At 37.4% G+C, this 20,519-nt stretch overlaps 2 protein-coding genes across 2 annotated transcripts in view; one reads left to right on the forward strand and one right to left on the reverse strand.

The window, feature by feature from the left end:
- Positions 1 to 20,519, forward strand: part of LOC144662416 (profilin-2-like) — a 168,062-nt gene that overhangs the window by 41,566 nt on the left and 105,977 nt on the right. The gene's annotated exons all lie outside the window — the stretch shown is intronic.
- Positions 3,359 to 20,461, reverse strand: LOC144662171 (ras GTPase-activating protein 3-like). Its single transcript, XM_078522923.1, has 26 exons — positions 20,298 to 20,461; positions 20,115 to 20,232; positions 18,508 to 18,616; positions 17,704 to 17,882; positions 17,324 to 17,416; positions 15,951 to 16,023; positions 15,377 to 15,411; positions 15,210 to 15,261; positions 14,773 to 14,822; positions 13,865 to 14,021; positions 13,166 to 13,264; positions 12,593 to 12,642; positions 11,984 to 12,098; positions 11,814 to 11,888; positions 11,582 to 11,705; positions 10,989 to 11,095; positions 10,250 to 10,327; positions 10,051 to 10,131; positions 9,755 to 9,828; positions 9,354 to 9,543; positions 9,069 to 9,139; positions 8,591 to 8,680; positions 7,211 to 7,258; positions 6,709 to 6,815; positions 5,459 to 5,627; positions 3,359 to 4,271 (listed from the first exon to the last, which is right to left on the reverse strand). Exons 1-26 carry the CDS (start codon positions 20,356 to 20,358, stop codon positions 4,205 to 4,207), a joined length of 2,472 nt encoding a protein of 823 aa, XP_078379049.1. The 5' UTR covers positions 20,359 to 20,461; the 3' UTR covers positions 3,359 to 4,204.

Here is a 20,519-nt window from a genome sequence, read left to right on the forward strand (position 1 = left end):
CACGGTGGATGTTTTTGTCAGTGGAAGAAAGAAAGAAAACTTAGGGACAGTCGGCCTTGCAAGGCTTGGCTAGGGGAAGGTAGACTTCAGGGGCGGCGGAGGGTTTTGAATAGACTACGAGCAGTCCCTATTTTTTCGCAGAGTCCGTCGAGCTTTCGCTTCTCGCCTCGCCCCGCCTCCTCCCCCAGCGCGTAATTTTTTTCGCTTCAAGCTCGACGAACTCTGCGAAAAAATAGGGACTGCTCGTAGTCTAGGTTTTGAAACGAAGGTGGGGGACATTGTACTCCAAGCCAAGCACATTCCCCCGGGGGGCGCATCCCCCTACTCACATGTCACAGTCATTTACAGTGTCTGGTGTGTCCGTTATCGATTTGTGTCAATGCATAACTAAACAGTTCAGACGATCATGCTTCGTGATGCTTTTTGGGTTGCTCTTTAGACGTCGAAAGGCAGAAAATGTACGCTCTGAAGTCGCCGTTGCGACAGGTAATGTCAAAGACAATCTTAACAGGCTGCGGAGCACTCCTAGTAGCGTATTGGGGAAAAATGTTTCGTTGAAATTTTGGGGTTGAGCCCCCCCCCCCCAATTTTTGTTTGTGGGGGGGGGGGGGGGGCTAGGGACTTTAAGTGTGATTGCACTCTTCCCAGCGCATAAAAGAGAAAACAAACCAATGCTTGGGAATAATTTCTTTTCTTATTGCTCACCTAAGAGTCAAGTTGTGAGAATATTAAAGGTATGGTTTCACTCATGAGAATTACTTCGTATCACTTCGTTGTTACCGTAATGATTCGATTTAGCGCCCGGGGCGCTTATTTACTTTTCCCACCTTAAGGGAGGGCGCTAATTCGAGACAGGGCGCTTATTCGGGACAGGGCGCTTATTTAATTTTTTGCAAAACAACCAAATGTTCAAAACAAAACTTTAATATATATTAAAATAACTAACAATAACATAAACTGTAACAGTAACAAAATGTTGAAAGTTCAGTTACTTTTACAAGAATTGTTCATTTTAGCAGTAAACTATACATGTACGGTACGGTGAATGTTCATGAGTTTATCTTTTCGACGTCGACGACTTCAGTAGCGGCAGTTGGCCACAATAGGAGCGCTTTTTAGAATTGGGGCGCGTTTAAGAATGGGGGCGCTTATTGGAATAGGGGCGCTTATTAACAAAAACACATTCGAAGGGGGGCGCTTATTCGGAAGGGGGCGCTTATTGGAAGGAGGGCGCTAAATCGAATCATTACGGTAATTGTTTTTTTTTTTATTTTATTTGTCCAACATGGGCTTCTACGATAGATTTCACATTTTTTTGATACTCTTATTTTAAAATAACAAGCCAGCTCAATTAATTTCTATTTACGACTTAAACTAAACGCCCTGTTCTTCGGTGTAATTTTTTGTGAACTTTGAATGCAGTGTTCAGCAATACAATAAACTTCACGTGCATAAGGTTGTTATATGGTGCTACTGTGAGACTGATACAAAACACACCAAAAATTACCCTACATAACACGCTCAGCTACTAGAGATACACATTTGCATTATCAGACAGTTCCATACAAAGTAAAATTACCATAACCAACAGCTTGTAACCACTGCAGTGTGTAACTCCAGTCCCATTATAGAGCAGTTGTCAATTGTGTCGTGAAACCAAAACCAAAGTAATCACTCTAGCCAATCACAAAGGACACAGACAATCCAGTAAACCAATCAAAACTCGAAGCAAATACACGTAGCCGGTACGAAGCGCGGGAAAACGTGCGCGAGCGAGTCACGATTGGTTTTGGTTTTACTTCTGCGGGTTGAGCAAATGGCGCGAGAGTTTTAAACCAATCCTTGAGTGTTGTAATGTAAAACCAATGCAAACGCGAATTACTTTTGACTCTCAAGTGAAAACCACTCTAAAACTACCTGTATCTTCAGCACCATTACACGCAAGTTTGGTAACGAAAAATTCACTGCAGAACAGGGCGTAAAAATAGCTTTATAGTGAGAATGCAAATTGGAAAAGGATTGATTCTGCTGTGTAATGTATACAATCAAGTAATTAAATAAAACGAAGCCTGGTCTGACCAGCTGACCTTAATAAATACTAGTAATCTTCAACCTAACCAATAAAATAATTTACATTTAAATGCAAAAAATTTTCAACTAATTATACATCAAGATGGTTTAAGCATGAGGAGAAAACTTATATTACAAAAATAATAAAGCAACGCATATAGTGAATCATTGCCAAGCAGCAAAAATACAGCTCAAATCAAACAAAAAAATCTTTGTGGAAAAAGGCCATTACTTTTTGTAGAGGCAGTGAGTGCAAAAACAGTTTGCGGAAGGAAAAGAAAATTTGTTTCAGCTGAGTACTGTTTATATCCCACAATTTCAGGAATGGCATGAAATTTCAGGAAAGTTCTTACAGAGTTGTGCTGTATTTCTATTTCTAATAGCCTTTAAACCCCTTACATGTAACTAAAATTAGTAGCCTATTATGTGCTAACTGTTGTAGTTGAAGTGGATTGAATAATAAAGAAACAGCCAACAGATTTCTGGCTACCGTAAGTGACGCCCCTGATTTTGACCGTAGTAGCCCTTCGAGGCAAAAAGCCACAAATGTCATAACTATAACAGAATGAAAACTAGCATGGCTCACTTCAAAATTTCTATAATTGCATGGGAGTTTTACACTATCTCCTATCCGCTACTTTCATGTGGGGGTGGGGGCGCTACTTTTGGTATCTTGGATTGTAATGACAAATGCTTTACTACCAGAGTACAACACTGCCTACGTTGTATGAACGTTTCTTTTAGAGACTTTCCAAATGGAATCAACAATTGTTTGTAAAACTAAAATTATTTGTGTTACTTCAAAATATTTTCGAAAAGTGCAGGTGTTTAATTGAGAGCCAAGCAACAGCATTTACACTGCAAACGCTTGCCAAAAACAATGCTTTTTGTTTAAACTAAACGCAATATGTTTCAAAAGTCTAAGAAAATATAGTTAATTATTTGCCTGGTGAGTCAAATATCATAAAATATTATTATAATCTTTACCATGAGTGTGTTATTCTTTTTTTAAAATACCCATTCACGTCATAACTACATATTTAACTAACACACAGTCGGGGGAATAAGTGCCGGTCTTGGCAAGTCTTCTTTGAAGCACTCGAAGAACTTCCGAATTATTTCGTCCAATCAAAAACTTGCGCGAGCACTCACGAGTACGCCGAAAGCAATCGCGCGTACAAATACGTTATGTTGCTTAGCAACTCTTGGGATGAAAACCGCGGGCTCAGTCACTTTTCGGGGAAGTGATGTCGCCATCAACTGGCACTTGTTCCCCCGACTGTAATGTTATTCCCGGGAATTGACTGATAAAACCAATTTAGTTTCTATCTACACTGCTTCAGTATAATCCAATTTCAAAATTTCAAATATTAAGTAAAAACTGCCTTGAACAATTTTCTTTTTTTACAATTATTACAATGAACTAACACAAAACAAACTTATGTTAACCAATCAGATTAAAAGCTTAAACAACATAAAAAAAATAGCAATTTAACACCTCAGCTTTAAAAATTAAAATACAAATATATATTAAATTAATAAATGCTACATTATTTTATGCTTCACCTTGATAAACCTCGCTCTTACAATGGTTAACAATGATTGAAGATTGCAGTTTTTGAGTGATGGGTATATGTACTATCGGATTACGTTCTTTGAACCTTTTTTATGAGACAGTTTAAGGGACTATGTCACGAATTTTAACAGATTTTAGAATAGCCAAAACTTATATTTGTGTCGTAGGAAACTTAAAAATAATGGTCCATTTTTATTTACAATTGCTATTTTAGAGCACTGAAACTGTTTTAAAGCGCGTTTGGCTGCGGATGGCTCGGATGGAAATGGATTGCAATTTGAAAACGTTAGCCAACGTTTTCAAGTTGTTTCCGCGCGCCTTTTAAAAAAAAAATCGATATTTATAGCCGAATTTTGATTTTTAACCACAAATAAAGATTATATCTTCAGTTTAATGTTCAAAGATAATGTTTTTCATGGGTAAAGTTTTTACCACTTATTTCAGAACAGTTTAGACCAAACACCTGCGCAATCCCCGTGACATAGTCCCTTTAAACAGTATTCTAGCAAAGACAACTCATGTTACACCTCAACACGCATGATATATACATACAATAAACTACTGTAAGATTAAATGACGTCTAAATGGATCAGGAGATTCTTGAGTAGGGCCCCATGGACATTTTCTGGAGAAGGAAAAAAAACATCGAAATCATTGTTAATAACTTTATTGCATCCATTATTCTGTTAAAAGCCAAAAACACCATACAATAGTTGACATCAATGCAATGCAAGTAAAAACGCAACTTTTCTTCAGCAATTTAACCCAACCGGGTCAGGATTTCTTAGAGTTTGCGTTCACGTCTTCACCATTTTTTGGCGCTGTTACACAGGGCAGTGTTTTGTGCAACTTGATTTTGTTGTCTGTTGCGAGACAATGTGCACGAAACCTTGCCTGGTGTAACACGACCAACGTTGCGAGACACAGTGATTGTCTGGTGTTTTACAATGAGTAATTTTTCGTTTACCCTGTATCACAACATGCCGCTACAGTAAGGTGGCAACATTGTTTTATATGTTTGCCTACAACTTTCAGAATATAATCTTTTTTTTTTTAATTCAAAACAGTAGAATCCCAATTTTTCGAATCCTCGGTTTCTCGTAACTCCCGATTTCACGAACCAAGTTTCGTTTCCCTTGGATAGTACTTTTCCGTAAATTTACTCCCGATTTCACGAACCAAGTTTCGTTTCCCTTGGATAGTACTTTTCCGTAAATTTACTCCCGATTTCACGAACCAAGTTTCGTTTCCCTTGGATAGTACTTTTCCGTAAATTTACTCCCGATTTCACGAACCAAGTTTCGTTTCCCTTGGATAGTACTTTTCCGTAAATTTACTCCCGATTTCACGAACCAAGTTTCGTTTCCCTTGGATAGTACTTTTCCGTAAATTTACTCCCGATTTCACGAACCAAGTTTCGTTTCCCTTGGATAGTACTTTTCCGTAAATTTACTCCCGATTTCACGAACCAAGTTTCGTTTCCCTTGGATAGTACTTTTCCGTAAATTTACTCCCGATTTCACGAACCAAGTTTCGTTTCCCTTGGATAGTACTTTTCCGTAAATTTACTCCCGATTTCACGAACCAAGTTTCGTTTCCCTTGGATAGTACTTTTCCGTAAATTTACTCCCGATTTCACGAACCAAGTTTCGTTTCCCTTGGATAGTACTTTTCCGTAAATTTACTCCCGATTTCTCGAAGCAATTTTCGTTTCCGTTGGAGGTTAAAGAAATCAGGATCCACTATAGGCGTTTTAACAACCTTGCCTTTTTATCAGTAAAACGTTTCAGATGTACGCTCAGTATTACTTACTTGCTCCCATGTCTAGTGAGTCGATGTGTTATTTTACGGTGTTGTTTGTGCTCTTGTTCTAAGCTGATGATGTGTGAGCGGATATCATTTATTGTCGTCAACTTTTGTTTCCAGATTTCCTGCGTTGTTCCTTCCGCCGTGCAGTTTTCACATTGACTTTCGCATTCAGCTGAGGTAAAAACAAATTAATAGTAAGCAATGAATCATGAACCACCCATAAATGATAGCCTGCGAGCAGCAGTCTCCTATTTCTTCACCCCCATCCCCCACACCCCCACCCCCTTTTTTTTTTTGCGTGCAACAAATCAAATAGGAGACGGCTGCGTGCAGGTTAAAGCCCGGTTCTCATATAATCGCCCCGATCGTTTCTATCTCCCCTCTCACTTCAAAAAAGATTTCTTTCGACTGGGCGATTATACGAAAACAACACACAGACGATCGCTAACGTCTGCGGCGATTGGGGCGATCACGACCGTTTGGATCGCCCTTGTTCTACCCTTCTAGCTTCTCTTTCCCTTCCTCGCCGTAAAACTGCAATAACTGAGAAGATAGGAGGCCACAAGTTTTGCTCTTTCATTGAGGGCTGTCATTGTGCTGGATCTAGGGCTAAAATGATTGTATTTTGTAGGTCTTCGCTCATACCAGGCGATCGGAGAACCCCCGATCGCTTCCACTCGCTTCCATCGCCTAAGATCGTCTCCGAGTAGCTGCAAACGATCGATGCGATAGAAACGATCGGGGGGATTATATGAGAACCAGCCTTAATAGATAAACGCCTTAGCAACAGCATGTTAACGTTATTAATCACGATTATGTCCGTGTGTGACCAGGGCTATGACTCGGTGTTGCCCATTTGGGTCGGGTAGCAGCTCTCTCCAGGACTTACATGAATGGCTCGCTACCCTTCTAGAGAACAATAGAACAAACAACAAGAACATTGCCCCTAGCCCCAAAAACAATAGCAACGGCTACACTAGGACCAATTGAATTACTAGCTTCCGAGAGCTGCTACACTACTGGCCCATTTTGATCCTGTTATACAAAGAGGTCGGGCTAGCTCTAAGATGAAAGGTTGCTTGATTGCCTCAAGCGAAATTAATTTCGCGCCATAATTGATTTTAACGTTAAAAACGTAGTTTTATCAGTCCTAATAAAATCACAATTTCAAGTTTTGACCTCGGAAGAATAAAATCAATATCGTATAACACAAAACAGTAAAAAAGTAATTATTAATATGAAATGAAACTTACTTTGTAATTCGTCCAACTTGTCGAGGTTTATTAGGAACAATGAGTGTATTCTCTCAATCTCGCGATCACAATCTATAGCTACATTCACACATTTAGGTTGAGGCACTCTAAAAAACAAAACAAAAGTCATATTTGCTAAGACACAAAACAGTACAATTAACTGTCAAACTCTTGTCTCTAGTAATACTCAATTATTAGAGCAGTTTTCACTTGAGCGTCGAAGTATTTTGTATTTGCATTGGTTTTGCATTACTACGTTTGGTGATTGGTTAAAAACTCTCGCGTCACTTTCTAAGCCAATCAGAAGTAAAACCAAAACCATTCATGACTCGCTCGTGCACGTTTTCCCGCGCTTCGTGTGGGCTCCATGTTTTGGCTTCGAGTTTTGATTGGTTCACTGGATTGTCAGTGTTCTTTGTGATTGGCCAGAGTGATTACGTTGGGTTTGGTTTTACGACACTCAATTGAAAACTGCTCTATACAAGCATCAGCATTTTCTTACTCTGTTATAGGTGTGCAGCCTGTGGCTTTTTCTGACCGTTCTTTGCAGCTGCAAAAGTAACAAATATGTTTCATGTCATTAAGGATGTGAATATTGTTCATCGTGGTGTAAGATAGGAATGAACGTTTATTCATTTGTCTCACGATAGAATCGCTTTTAGATGTTGACCGCGACGTTTCGACTGCAATACTGTTAGTCTTCACCAGGCCATGAGGTCGATTGTTTACGCGTCGCTTTTTATGCACGTTGGTTCGCTGCTATTGGTGCATTTCGATCCTCATTATTATTCCGACTAACAGATGTTGTTCCCTTAGAGGTCCACTTTGTAGTTGAACGGCTGTGTTTTCTGATGGTAGGTATCCATGCTTTAGGAATTTCAATTCCGCTGTCTCTATTGATGTTATAGAATGAAGTCTTATTTGGATAGCCTCTTTGACCCTGCGTGTGTATCGATTAGGGTCACGATCGATAAACTTGACTTGACTCCATAAAGGAATATGCCCCGTTTCGTTTGCGTGCTCCGAAACTGCGGAGGTTTGTGTATGAGCAAGCCGTATGTCTCTGTAGCAGTATTGCAGTCAAAACGTCGCGATCAACATCTCAAGGCGATTCTATCGTGAGACAAACGAATAAAAGTTCATTGCTAAATATGTTATAGTTTTCTTTTAACCTGGAAGTCCCTTGTTGACATTGTCATTATTCATACTCGGGCCATTCGTTTCTAAAATAAAGGCGAGGCCATTCCACAATGAAGGTACTGTATAAGTACATTCTTAGCATCCCTTAAGATTGCTAATATAAAAGGCAAATTTAATTGACGCCAACAACCAAACAAAATAATTAACTTTTTTGGATACTGATAGTGTTCTTTTCAGACGGTGTCAATTCCATGAATTTGGTCCTTTCGATTACCATAAAAAGGGACTGTGTCACGGATTTTAGCCAATTTTAGGCGCCGGAAATGACCATCAAATTCGGTGAAATATAAAAATCAGCTCTTAAAACAGTGAAAGAACATTTCAATAACTCAGCAAATGCAAAAGAAGGTATGGATGGCCAAAAGTGACGATGCTTGAAACGGATTGCAATATGGTTTTTTGAAATATTGTTGGGCTGAACAGTTTTCAAAGTTAGCCTCGATTGCTTGTATCTTTAAATTATAACACCTTGGAGACACATTTGGTTGCAATAAAGCTATGGTTTTGTCATTTGGATGTATAGGACTAGGAGTAGTTTCTTTGGAAACGTTAAGTTTCATAGCGAGTATTTGGCAAGACTTCAAAAACTAAACTTAACTCAGCCGTGACACAGTCCCTTTAAACCTCATTACTTCTTTATACCTGCTGATATATTTCACAGGAAATTTTCTCGTGTTCTTACCATAGCCATTTTCCACATACAAACGCTTCTGGGTGATATTTCTGAACTCTGTGTGGATTGCTCTGACACACTTTACGTAGTGCACGGGTCCTAAATCACAACAACTAAATTATTGATATGTCTGATGTGTTTTATCCATAGGTAAGAAATACAAAAAATAAAGTAAAATAGCTAACCGTTGTAAGGACGTTGGAACAGATAATACATGTAATATTGTGATTATGGTTCTAGTTAACTGTAATGTGTAGTGCGTGCCCGTGCAGTCATATAACAAATTATTAAACATCAACTTAACATTCACCATTTGACTTTTCTTTATGGTTTTCCTTAGGTTGAGATTTTTTTTCTTCTCTTCACAAAAAGACAACACTATGGCCTGGTTTTAATAGAGTTTACCTTAAAAACCCTCTGTTACCAATATGGTGCCATATACATGTACCTCACTAAACATTGTTTGTTTGTTTGTTTGCTTACTTACCATTCTCTTTCTTCAACAGTGTTGCTTGCCTGGACATAGAGATGTCTGTCAGGTTGAATTATTTGTACCATCTGAAGTGAAAAAAAGCAACCAGATGTTAATCGTGAACCTCAATAGTTTAATCCATCTTGCAGTCTTTGTCGTACTTTAATGAGCATCACGGCTAGTGAAGGATAGGATTGCCCTGAATTAAGCCAAGGGCTGAGAAATTAAATTAAAGAGCTTTCAGTATTCCCACTCAAAATAATCTACCTTTTTTGGGCAATGAATGTTCTTTAATCTTACCAGTTTTAAATGGAAGGAGTCCTCTCCAAGACTTTCTGCTCCTAAGATGTCACACACAGGAATGTGTCCAAGGGTAGACTTGGTTTTGTCTTTGGAGTACGAAAGTCCTTTGTTGGTCAAAACAAAGAACCTCTTTTTGAAATTTTTGAATCCTAGCCTGCTTCGTCCTTGAGCTCTCTTTATTAACATTCTGATGAAATAGTAATACAAAAATATCAATCAATAAACTACTCATAAGTCTAAGAACCTTTAGGCTTCTGTTTATCTGTCTTTTAAGAGTAAGCTCAAAAATATCAACGTTCTAAATGAATAATGTTGTAGATGCTGTCATATTTGGCTTCATTTCATACATACACTTTCAACAAACACAGGATTGTAAGTTGCTAATGTGGGTGACTCACCCTTCCTTGAGAACAATGGTGGAGTCTACAGGTAGTCCTTGTGCTCTGCTGGGTGATGAGATGATTTCCAGAAACTGAAACAATAAAAAGTTATAACTAAGCCTTCAAAAAGAAATTAAACAATCCCGACTTCTCAACTGACAGGTCTTACATTTCCATAGAAGAGCTGCAGTGTGTTTTGTGTTTTAAAAGGAATGTTCACAATTAAAATTGTGCAGTTAAGTGTATTTTTTCTTTCTGGTAAAAAGACTCAGATACATAGATTATGTAAAACCAGGAATGACTACAAGACCTACCCTTTTGACAGCAGTAATGTGTTCCTGGTCGAGAATTAATGACTTCAATGTTTCCATGTAAGGCTCCTTCACTTGTCCACACTATTTTCATAAACAAAATACACAGAAGAATTCAATTTTTATCTTGCAGAAGGTTTTCTGTTTCAACATTTTACCGTAAAATCTTCTTATTTTTCAGAAAAAATGGGTATCCACCTACCAGTACAGAGCTCACAACATTCCCTAAACTTTGTATTGCTTTGGATATAAGTGTAAGAGTCCTTGCTGTCTGTGCATCCTAACACAAAAACAGAGAACAAAATAAAGAAGATGTTGCACCGCTACACAAAGCTTTCCACAGCTGCCTGCAGCTAAAACAGGTTCACAATTGTTAACAGGCAGACACCATGGCCAGTTCAGGGTTGGAAATAACGACCGGTGATTGGTAATTACCGATCAAATTTACCAGCAAAAAATTAAATAAAATTTACTCAAGTCAAAAACCATATTTTTAAAGTGGTCAAATCTTTATCGTTTGTATCTTCACAAAAAATCACCATCAATCTGTTTTTCCTTTATTTCCAACCCTGCAGTCAATATATGTCCTGTCACACCACAGACATCATGCTACAAGCTTAGCAAGCAATCATTGTAAATGTCATGGTTTAGTTTTATCTTTGGTTACAAATTTTTCAAACCAGTTTGATTTTTATTTCCCTTTGTTTCAAATTATGATAATGAACATAAAATAATGAAAAATAAAAATCAAACTGGTTTGAAAAATTTTAAACCAAGTATAAAATTAACCCACAACATAAACACCATTTTCATCTTTGCTTGACTCATTTTTTAATTCTTTCTTTTCTTTGTCTAGCCTAAAGAAGTAATTAAGTTATAATAATTATGATAACTATGAATAACTATAAAATGTGAACATTTCAGTTAATCTCATCACTTACTGGGTGCTCGTTTCGCATCTGAAATAATTTAGGGTTTAATATAGCAGGAGCAAAAAATCTGAGGAACACAAATCCACTAACTGATGTGTAACAAACGTCGTCATCATCTAAATCAAAACAAAACAATGATAGATCATAAGACTGAGCAAAATGTAACAAGTCACAAACACACATTCAATTGATATCTCAGGAATTTACAAAAGAAAATTACATATTGCTGTGCTAAGAGTAAAAAAGTTGCTTGCATTGCCAGCTTTGATTTTTAAGGGCATGCAAGGTGTTTACAGTGAAACGTTTCCATAAATGGACAACATGATACAGTTACTTCCCTATTACTGACACTTAATTGAGTTCCAAGCCATACATACAATAATAACACCTCTAAAATTACACTAAGTTAAAAAATTTATTGGCATGTTACAATGTAATAAGTTTCTCTAACTTTGAAAATAACCTTAAATTATTATGGTCATTAAGGTCCTTTAAAACCTTTATATATGCGACTGTTTAAATACAAACACGTCCCTAAAATGGACACTTTTGCCCCATCCTGTATGAAGCTATGTTTAAACAAACATTCAAAGTGTCATTACGTGGAAATTTCCAGACAGCAGCCTCTCTTATGTTGTGGAACACCTGACACATAACGGTTGGGCATGCCATGGCTGAGCAAGTGATGGCAGCAAATAATCTGTTCACATACCCTCTGAGATTGACCTATCACAATCACGAAACAAAATATCAAATCAGAATACAGTCAACATTGCAGGATGCAGGGTGCCTCCCATAAATAAGGAGTACTTCATGTAAGGTGCACAAGCTCACCAAATTTGCTTCTAATGATTCTCCTTCCCTCAGTTTTGCCGGATCAATTTCACAACGTTTGTGGTCATCAAAAATCTGCAGAAGAAGGAAGACAATAAATTTTGGTATTTTCCTGCATTCATCTTTGTCAGTCACTAGGTAACACATGTTTCCAAGTGGCTCCATCTCACCTCATCTACAAGGCATTTAATGGTATCATGAAGGTAATACATGCCAGCATGTTTCATGAACTCATCAACTGACTTGGTCGCTACAGAATTGCCTCTAAAAAGTGTATTGGAATCTCTGAAAGAAAAACACAACATTTGTCGGTGTGAGAGTGTTGTCTAGTGTAGGCAAATCCATCAATCCTGTATGTCTTTGTCAATCATGAGTTAGTGAACACACAAATTCTCATCACAAGCTAAAAATGGCCACATAAACACTTCAAACAACATTGGTCTACCAATTCATTTCATAGTGAAAAGGAAAAATCAGTCACACAGTGCATCAGTTGGTCAGTCAGCCAGTCAGTAGTCGGTTGGTTGGTCGGACAATGTCAGTTGGTTGAACAGTTGGTCAGTCAATGTCGGTCGGTCAAACAGTCGGTTGGTCAGCCAGCTGGCCGGTCGGTCAGTCGCTCCATCAGTGTAGACACATTTTTGCAAGTATCCAAGAAAGCAGGAAAGTAGGGAAAAGGTTTTGCTTTCCTCACATCTTCATCAAAATCAAATGAACTGGAAATGTGTCAGTTTGACAGAATATTAAAGTAGGTTACTATTCAATGGTATTTAACTCACTTTGTATTATGGACTTCATGATCTACAACTAGCTTAGTGAAGTCTACAACCTGAAATTATCAACAAAAGGAATAATCAAATGATCACTGTGAGGTGGCTAAACACTTGAGCAGTAAAGATCCACTTATAAAGAAGTCAGGGGATTGTGGAAAGTTACTAAAGACACAATAAACTGTTCAGGTTAAGTGTGCACTTGGCCAAAAGGGTCTGAACATGCTCCACCCCCTGGATGCTACAGTAGGTTAACCCTCCAGCATTTTGCCAGGTTGACCTAATAGTAAATGCTGGTAGGCCCATTATACTCTTGGGTGGAGAGATGCACTGAGAATAAGGGTGTTGCCCAAGAACACAACACAAGGGCAATGACTGGCAGTGTTCGAGCCTGAAACACTCCATCTGAGGTTTAATCAACCAAAAGACCTTAAATCTATTTTTCATTGTCTAATCACTCTAATAATTTTGCTAAAAAAAATTTGTTGGGATGACAATAAATTACAAGGTAGCTAATGTTTTCTATTACCAAGGTGTATCATAAAAAACAAATGAGAACAGCAAACCATAGTATGAGCAAACCTGGTTATGGTGAGAGAAGACTCTGACAAGTGAGCGTGCCACTGAAGCCTTATCTTTCACAAGGTCACCAAGTATATGGGCAGCAGTCGTCTGGACATCCTAATAATAATAATAACATTACATTTAATATTAAATTATATGTGAAAAACTGTTCCCCTTTTGCTTAGCATAAAGAGTGTTTCACTACAATATCAGTAGCGTGGAGTAGAGTGCTATCAGTTTTTTCATACGATTTCTGGCATTGTATGTTATGAAAAAACAGTCAGTGCCTTTTGAAACAAATCAACTTTCATTCGCTTTCAGTGTTACGTACATAGCTTCTATCGACATCCATTATTCAACGTGCTAAACAAACAAGATGGATCGAAATCCACCAATCATAGCCCACTAGCATGACCTTCTGAACTTGCAGGCTCACTCACATGAAACCAAAAAGGGTATGCAATGGTTTTGATTGGCTCGTTTCAAACAGCACGTCGAAAGACTATGACGAAAGATGAATGTAGAAAGATAGCTACGCTTGTAAAACTGAAAGCGGGTGTAACACGCCCGTAACAAGTGTCAAATGTAGCAAAGGTTGGATTTGGTCAAAATCCTAAGGTTTAATTTTGTGCATGAAGATCTCATGGCTCATATCTCTAACTTTCCTGTAAGTCTCATGCTGCCTTACAAAACAGCCAAGTTACTTTATTCACCCACCTGACCATCCTTGATACCTAAAATTGTTTCCCTCAAAGGATCATAAAATCTTGAAGGGAAGACATAGTCTTGGGTGTGGCAAACTCGCAGCCTCAAAGAGCCCAGCTCTTGTTTGCTCGGAGGGTCATTTTTCTCCTCGCGAGGACCCAGCCAATACCTACAGGAGTGCCAGAAAATAAAAAAGTCATTTAACTTTATTTGCCAATGTTGTTGTGAGTCATGGGATATATCCACCCCTGGCCTTGCCATCCCCTACATCAGGCTTTTAGCCAGGAATTTAAAAGTGGGAGTCCAAAATTTTTATAAGGCCTGACTTTGTCCCCATAGGAGGGCCTGAGGAGCATGCAAGGTTACTTGTAATTAGTGTTAGTTAGTGGTAATACGTCTGTTGTTATATAAAGTATGTAGTGTTAGTAGTGTGTTTGTAAATAATCTGTTTTGTAATTGCAATAAAAATGTTAAAAAAAAGGTGTTTTTCTGCAGCTATGAGTGCAAAGGTATCTAATAAAGATTTCCAAATTTTCTAAAAAAACCCTCTGTATACAGTTATTCATATTTAATTTTCTCTGAAAAGTGGCTGTTCATAGGATTCCTGGACTCCCACCTGGCTAAAAGCCTGCCCTACATAGCATCTCACTCAGTGTCTAATGGGTGACAAATCCCATAATTCTTCAAGGTAAAGGAGTTAAACAAAGAAAACTGTAAATTTTCCAAAAAAGTTAACTTTGACAAGCATGCATTACTGCCTGACCAAGCAAAATTTGAGAGCTGCCTGTCTGAAGGGCAAGCAGGAATTCAAGTTTTTTTGAAGGCCTGAATGAAAGAGCTTTATCTACTGTGGTTTACAATTTAATCATATGTCATTGCTTGACAAATTTTTATGGCACTACTAAATGATCACGACTCACCATCCTTCATGTGTTGGCGACAAATCACATTTACTAAGGGGAACTCTGACCTACAGAAAAAGAAGGGTGTCAAATAATACGGCATCACACTAGATGTTAACTACACTAATCTCCTACTTGACAAACTAATTGTACTTATGCCAGGGATGTTGCTAAGGGCTGGCTGCTGGCTTATTTCACTGTCTGAAATTTCACATGAAAACAGAGACTTAGGTAAACTTTTAGAGCTGCCAAGGCAAGAAATGCCAGCTGGGCTTGTTGATGAGCCGGCCATAAGTGTTTTCTTAGCTACATCCCAGCTTATCCTTGATATCACCATATCATTCAAGACAGATGTTGTTCTTTAATCTTAGAATGATAAATCAAATTGTCTGCTGTCCATACTGCCATCTTTTACTTTTTAATGGGGCATTAACTTAACCATCCATTCCACTTACTTCTCCCAAGAAAATATCTTCCCCAATAAGACTGGCACTCCATGCTGTGCACCTAAAATGTTTAACCAAACGAAAATGTGTTGAACTGTTTTATACTAAAACAATGAATTTCCACAATCCAAGAAGTCAGAAAGAAGGGTAAATAGTAATAATTAATTACAACACACCTTAAAACCAAACTTTCAACATCATCATCAGGTATCTAAAAAACAAAAATTTTAAGCCATAAATATAAGGAATCTGACTAAAGGAAACTTTTTAAATTTAACCAGACTATTTATTAAAACTATTCGATGGTTTATTCATAGAGTGACATAATGTTACTGTCAACTCTCTCTGAACAATATTAACAAACTCAATATTTATTTGTCAAAGTGAACACCTAATAAAGTGGACAATCCTTAATGCAAACATGTCTCCTCACAAACAGACTTTGAAGCCAATATGTCCACAGCAGACAGATGAATAGTCTTTTAGTTATGCAGTTAGCCTCTCTCCAAATGGGCAGATAGAGATGGTTTTAAGTGTATAGATCTAGCACAGTTGTTCAAAGGATGGATAAAGCTACCAACCACATAAATATATAACTATTCTGACAGTTGAGTTCTTTGCACTAAGCCACTGTGGAGGAGTTTATCCAAAGAATAGCCCTATCCACCCTTTCAAATGCAGCAATAGCTATACGGCCTGCTTTTGAAGTAGTACGTTTAATTTCCTGTCACAGTAATTGTATACATGTACCTCAAAAAGAAATGATTCCTCAAATTGAGGATTTAAAGTTCTTTTTTTGACTTTGGTCTTTTTAGGCTCTGACCTGTAAAAGTAACAATTAAAAGAAAGGTGAAAACACTTCCAAAGAAAGCATCCAAAATCAATTAGTAAGACTCTAAGAATTTAGGAATGTTGCCTTTGGCAAGTGTGTTATAAATTATCTCCTATGCAGATAGAGACATGGTTCAAGGGGGGATCTTCCAAAACAATTGGACACAGCTTGGAAGAATTACTTAAAATAGAATCATTAACCCTTTAACCGGCAATCGTACATATGTGTACGATAAACACCAGCAGTGATTGAAAAATCTCTAGCTTTTACATATCTGGGCACATGATAGTAATGACTGCTTTTTATGGCAAAGTGATAATTTTCATAGCTTTAAAAGCCAACTAACTGACTACAACTCTTGATTTCTGTTGCATATGGTTGTTTGTTCAGCAGCAAATCTGAAAATGCCCGTTTTCTACGTAACAGGACAACAACAAAAAACACACATCTTTGCCTCCATTTTTTTAATGAAAAAATAATTCTGACTTCAAAAATATACATTTGCAGCAAACTTCAACCCTATTCCCTTCCGTTCACCAAGGAAATTTCCCATCAATCATTCAGCAGACTCAGCAATTACTATTCGATTAGAGCTATGCTTGCAAACCTGTAATTTCCTCGTTGCTGACCGAAAGGGATGCTTGGGAAAAACAGTCATGGCGGCGGCATGAAAGGCTTCCTACCTTTATTCCATATATTTTTTATAAGTGTCGAGCCACCCAATCCTGCCGGCAAAATGTTGCACCGATTGCATTCTTTGGAAGTCAGAACTCGTCCAAAATGCCTTGGCAGGTCTTGGAATCCACCCACAGAACGGCCAGAGAGACAACTTTACCCATGAACCGCCATCTTTCGATTCGAATATTTCTGGCGTTCCAATCAAGACAAAATCATCTCTCACCTCTGGTTTCTTTCAGATGCTGGCCTCTACCCACCATTCTAGCTTAATGATGCCAGCCTGGGGGCTTCTGCAGTGAAAAATGACTCGAAAAATCACTTATAAACACAAAACGAGCCAAATTCAAGCCCAACAGCTCGCCTACGAAAACAGCAACTGCCGACTACTGACGTCACAATAAAAATCTGAGCCCTCGGTGTTTCGAAACAGCACACATTTTTACTTGAACTTCTTATATGCAATCACGAAGTTCTACAGAATGTATAAGCCCAGAAAAAACCTTTAGAAAGTCACAGAAATCTGCCGGTTAAAGGGTTAATGATCAGATCTGTTCATATGCTCATGTAAGAGTTGCCATCACTGGCGTTCCTAGTAGCTGTAATAAACACTGACCTTGAGAGTGGCCCTTGAACAGTAATGCTGACGTAAGGATCAGAAAATGTTCCATTTCCATAACATCCATATAAATCAGTACACTCTACAATCCTAACACAACACAAGCATACAGCAGTTAGGAGGAAAGGGAGAAGGGTACATTAAACATGTATTACTGGAGATATTTTTTAATCTAGGATGTGGAGGAGATATTAATATAGACTTGTAATCCCTTTTAATAATGACACAGTAGTCAATGTCCCAAACTTCTAATAAAAATTATTGAGCTCTACAATAGACCCTTCCCGCATTATGCTTGGATACCCACAAACAATAGTTTCAAGGCAAAGCTTGGGTGGACAGTATTCATATATTTACTGCATTTTGTATAGACCTACCTTATACTAAGTTTGGGAGTACTAGAGAATTCATCTTCATCTGAACTATCAGGTATAAATTCGTAATGTTTGATTTCTAAATGTATCCTTCCTTGAACTTCTGTGTCAGGTTCAACATGAACCAAAGGAAACCATGAGTCTGAAGGGTAGCTATGCACACTACCTTTCTTTATGGCAACCTAACAGAACAAAACAAATTCAATTGAAACATCCATACAGTCTATAAAATATACTTGAAACAATCATTTTAACACTACAAATTACCTCGCTAAAACCATGCAATAATGAGATTTCTCTAAGTACGTAGATATTATAGTTTATGTTGCAGTTCATTTAGCTATTTTTCACAGATCAACAAATGCAATAAACAAATAACACAGCTTTCAACTTATAGGGGGACACTTCTCCACAGATCAGCATGACAGACGACTTCCACTATGACCAAGAGCCTTACTTACAAGAATCTCCCCACAAAGATCTGGTAGGTTAAAAGGTTGTGCGAACTAAAAGTAAAACATAACTACAAGCTGAAGCTCCCTGCAAGGAACATGCCAGAGTGAATGTAGAACTTTGTGACTTGCTTAAGCCTACTTAAAAACCAAGCACTATGAGCCGATACCATCAGTGGGTATGGGTTAGACAAAAATACAGGCTAGTAAAGAGCATAAAACAATGCAACCAAAACAGGCAAAACAAACAAAAAAGACAAAGCTTATAAATTCAGATATGTCGTGATTGATAATTTATTTCTTTAGCTCATTTTTCAAGTCTGCGGAGAGAAAGTAAGTTACATTGTAGGCTTACCTTTCCCAATACTGTATCTTTTCCTATAAGGTCGGTATCAAAGAGGTAAAAACATAATGTCCTAAAGTCTCTTGGAACTTCAAAATGTACATCTTCACCAAAGAATGGGCTGCAAACACAAACAACCAGAGTTTTAAGCAGTTAAAGAAACTTTTCTTTCACTGTTTACTAATTTCTAATCTTTAATTGGGCAAATCAATACTCAAACAAGTGTTCTTTAATTCTTTTAGTAAGGCAAAAGTTGTTGAGAATTATCAGAATTGCTCAGGATTCTGAATAAGCTTTTTGTTTTAGGCTGTCAGTTGTTTTGAGGAAGTTCAATAATTATTGAGATGAACCAATACTACAGAATTACCATTGTTATCCCCTGCATTTACAGCTGATCATAATTTTCTCGCTACAAACAGTATCGGATTTTGAAATTCTGACAAGGGACACAAACATTCCATCCACACTCCTGACGTTTTCAATTTGCCAAGAACGTAAGTTTATAAAAATAATCAACAACGATGTTCAATCTTTCAAGAAGGTGCAGAATTAATTATTTATATTTGTTTTAAATGCCATTGTTCAGGATTTCAAAAAAATGTTATAACCTTGCAACACCTTCCTTTATTAAGTACCACACAAAAATAAATAAATTAAATTAACAATAGATGTGAGAAATTTGTACTATTTCTAAATTTTTAGAATTGTAAGAATTTAACTCAGTTAACCTCAACTTCTGTAGAAATGAAAAAAATGAATAAAGGAAAACATATTTCTTCAAGTAACCTTAACAAGATTCATCTTAAAAATAATTTGCATGATACAAAATTAAATTAATGAAAAATACTTAAACCAATTAGGTTGGAATATCAAAATTGACATGCCCCCAAACCTTATAATTTAATGAACACTTAAACCCAAAATAAAACAATACTCCACTCAAGGTTGAAGAGTAAAATAAATTATACTAGCTAGGAGTAAGCATTTAGACTTACTTAAAATACACAATAAACAAAACATTCCCCAGCGTGAGTTATACAACAGGAACATAAAAAAATGTTGGAAGTTCCTGTATTGCATGGTCGCCGGTATATTAACCAGAAGAAAGCGGCATTTAATCGAATTTGTTAGATCAAACAACTGTCGAACGATTCCTTTTCTTTACGGCTTGGCCATGGTACAATGTATGACACACTTTGAAAGTAGCTGCTAATCTATTAAACCTAAATTAAATAAAACACTGCCGACTAAACGAGATTTACGTTCACCATTTTCTTTGCAAACCACAAAACCACCTCACGTTTTTTTCCGTATAAGATAAAAATCTAAAACAACGGTTGGAAGGCTCAAATATTAAGACAACAAAGCAAATGAAGGTTTCAAGCTCGCGCAAGAATAACGCACAAAAAATTCGCGGTGCGTTAAATTAGAGTTGTACAAAATAAAATCTTTCTGATCGTCAGAGCGAGGACAACACGAAATAAAACTTTGCTGATGTCAAGTAATTTAGTCGCTTATAAACCTCACAATTTAAATACCACATCTTCATTCTACGAGTCTGTGAAATAATTAAAATATAAGGCCGTGGAGGAAATGCAAAATTTATAAGAGGAACTCACCACAAACTTTTTTCGACTGTCGAGGTCCTAAATACTTGTTCTTGGTCGAGAGTCACAACACAGTAGCAGTTTCGTGAATATCTCGGTTCCTTTCTCGCTGGCAGATTTTTCGCTTCCCCTGGAAAATTACACAGTTAATGTATAGCAATTCTTGAGGTAATTCTCGTGTTGTTTTAGTCTTACCTATTCGTATTTTGAGTGTTTCTTCAATCCGTACATCACATAAGTTCACACCAGCCGCCATGTCGAAGCCATTCTTGTCACATGACCCCAAAATGTAAATTTTGATTGGATAGCCGCTTCCGGTAACAACTTGATTTAATTTCCGGTTTAGTCCTTTTTTCCCGCGCTTTCTGCTTCCTGCTTGATATTTTATCCCATTTTATCCCGTTTTATCGATAAAAA

Source organism: Oculina patagonica, chromosome 8 (genome assembly GCF_052425735.1).
Source record: "Oculina patagonica isolate OP01 chromosome 8, crgOcupat, whole genome shotgun sequence".
NCBI classification, from domain to species: domain Eukaryota; kingdom Metazoa; phylum Cnidaria; class Anthozoa; order Scleractinia; family Oculinidae; genus Oculina; species Oculina patagonica.

What these genes read in the sequence shown, in the direction of transcription:
- LOC144662171 (XM_078522923.1), bottom strand. Translation starts at nt 20,358, where the DNA reads ATGGCGGCTGGTGTGAACTTATGTGATGTACGGATTGAAGAAACACTC. An exon ending in GGCTGCACACCTATAACAGA is followed by an intron (nt 6,816 to 7,210) that starts GTAAGAAAATGC and finishes TTTGTTTTTTAG; the next exon opens with AGTGCCTCAACCTAAATGTG. An exon ending in CTCACTAGACATGGGAGCAA is followed by an intron (nt 4,272 to 5,458) that starts GTAAGTAATACT and finishes TTCCTTCTCCAG; the next exon opens with AAAATGTCCATGGGGCCCTA.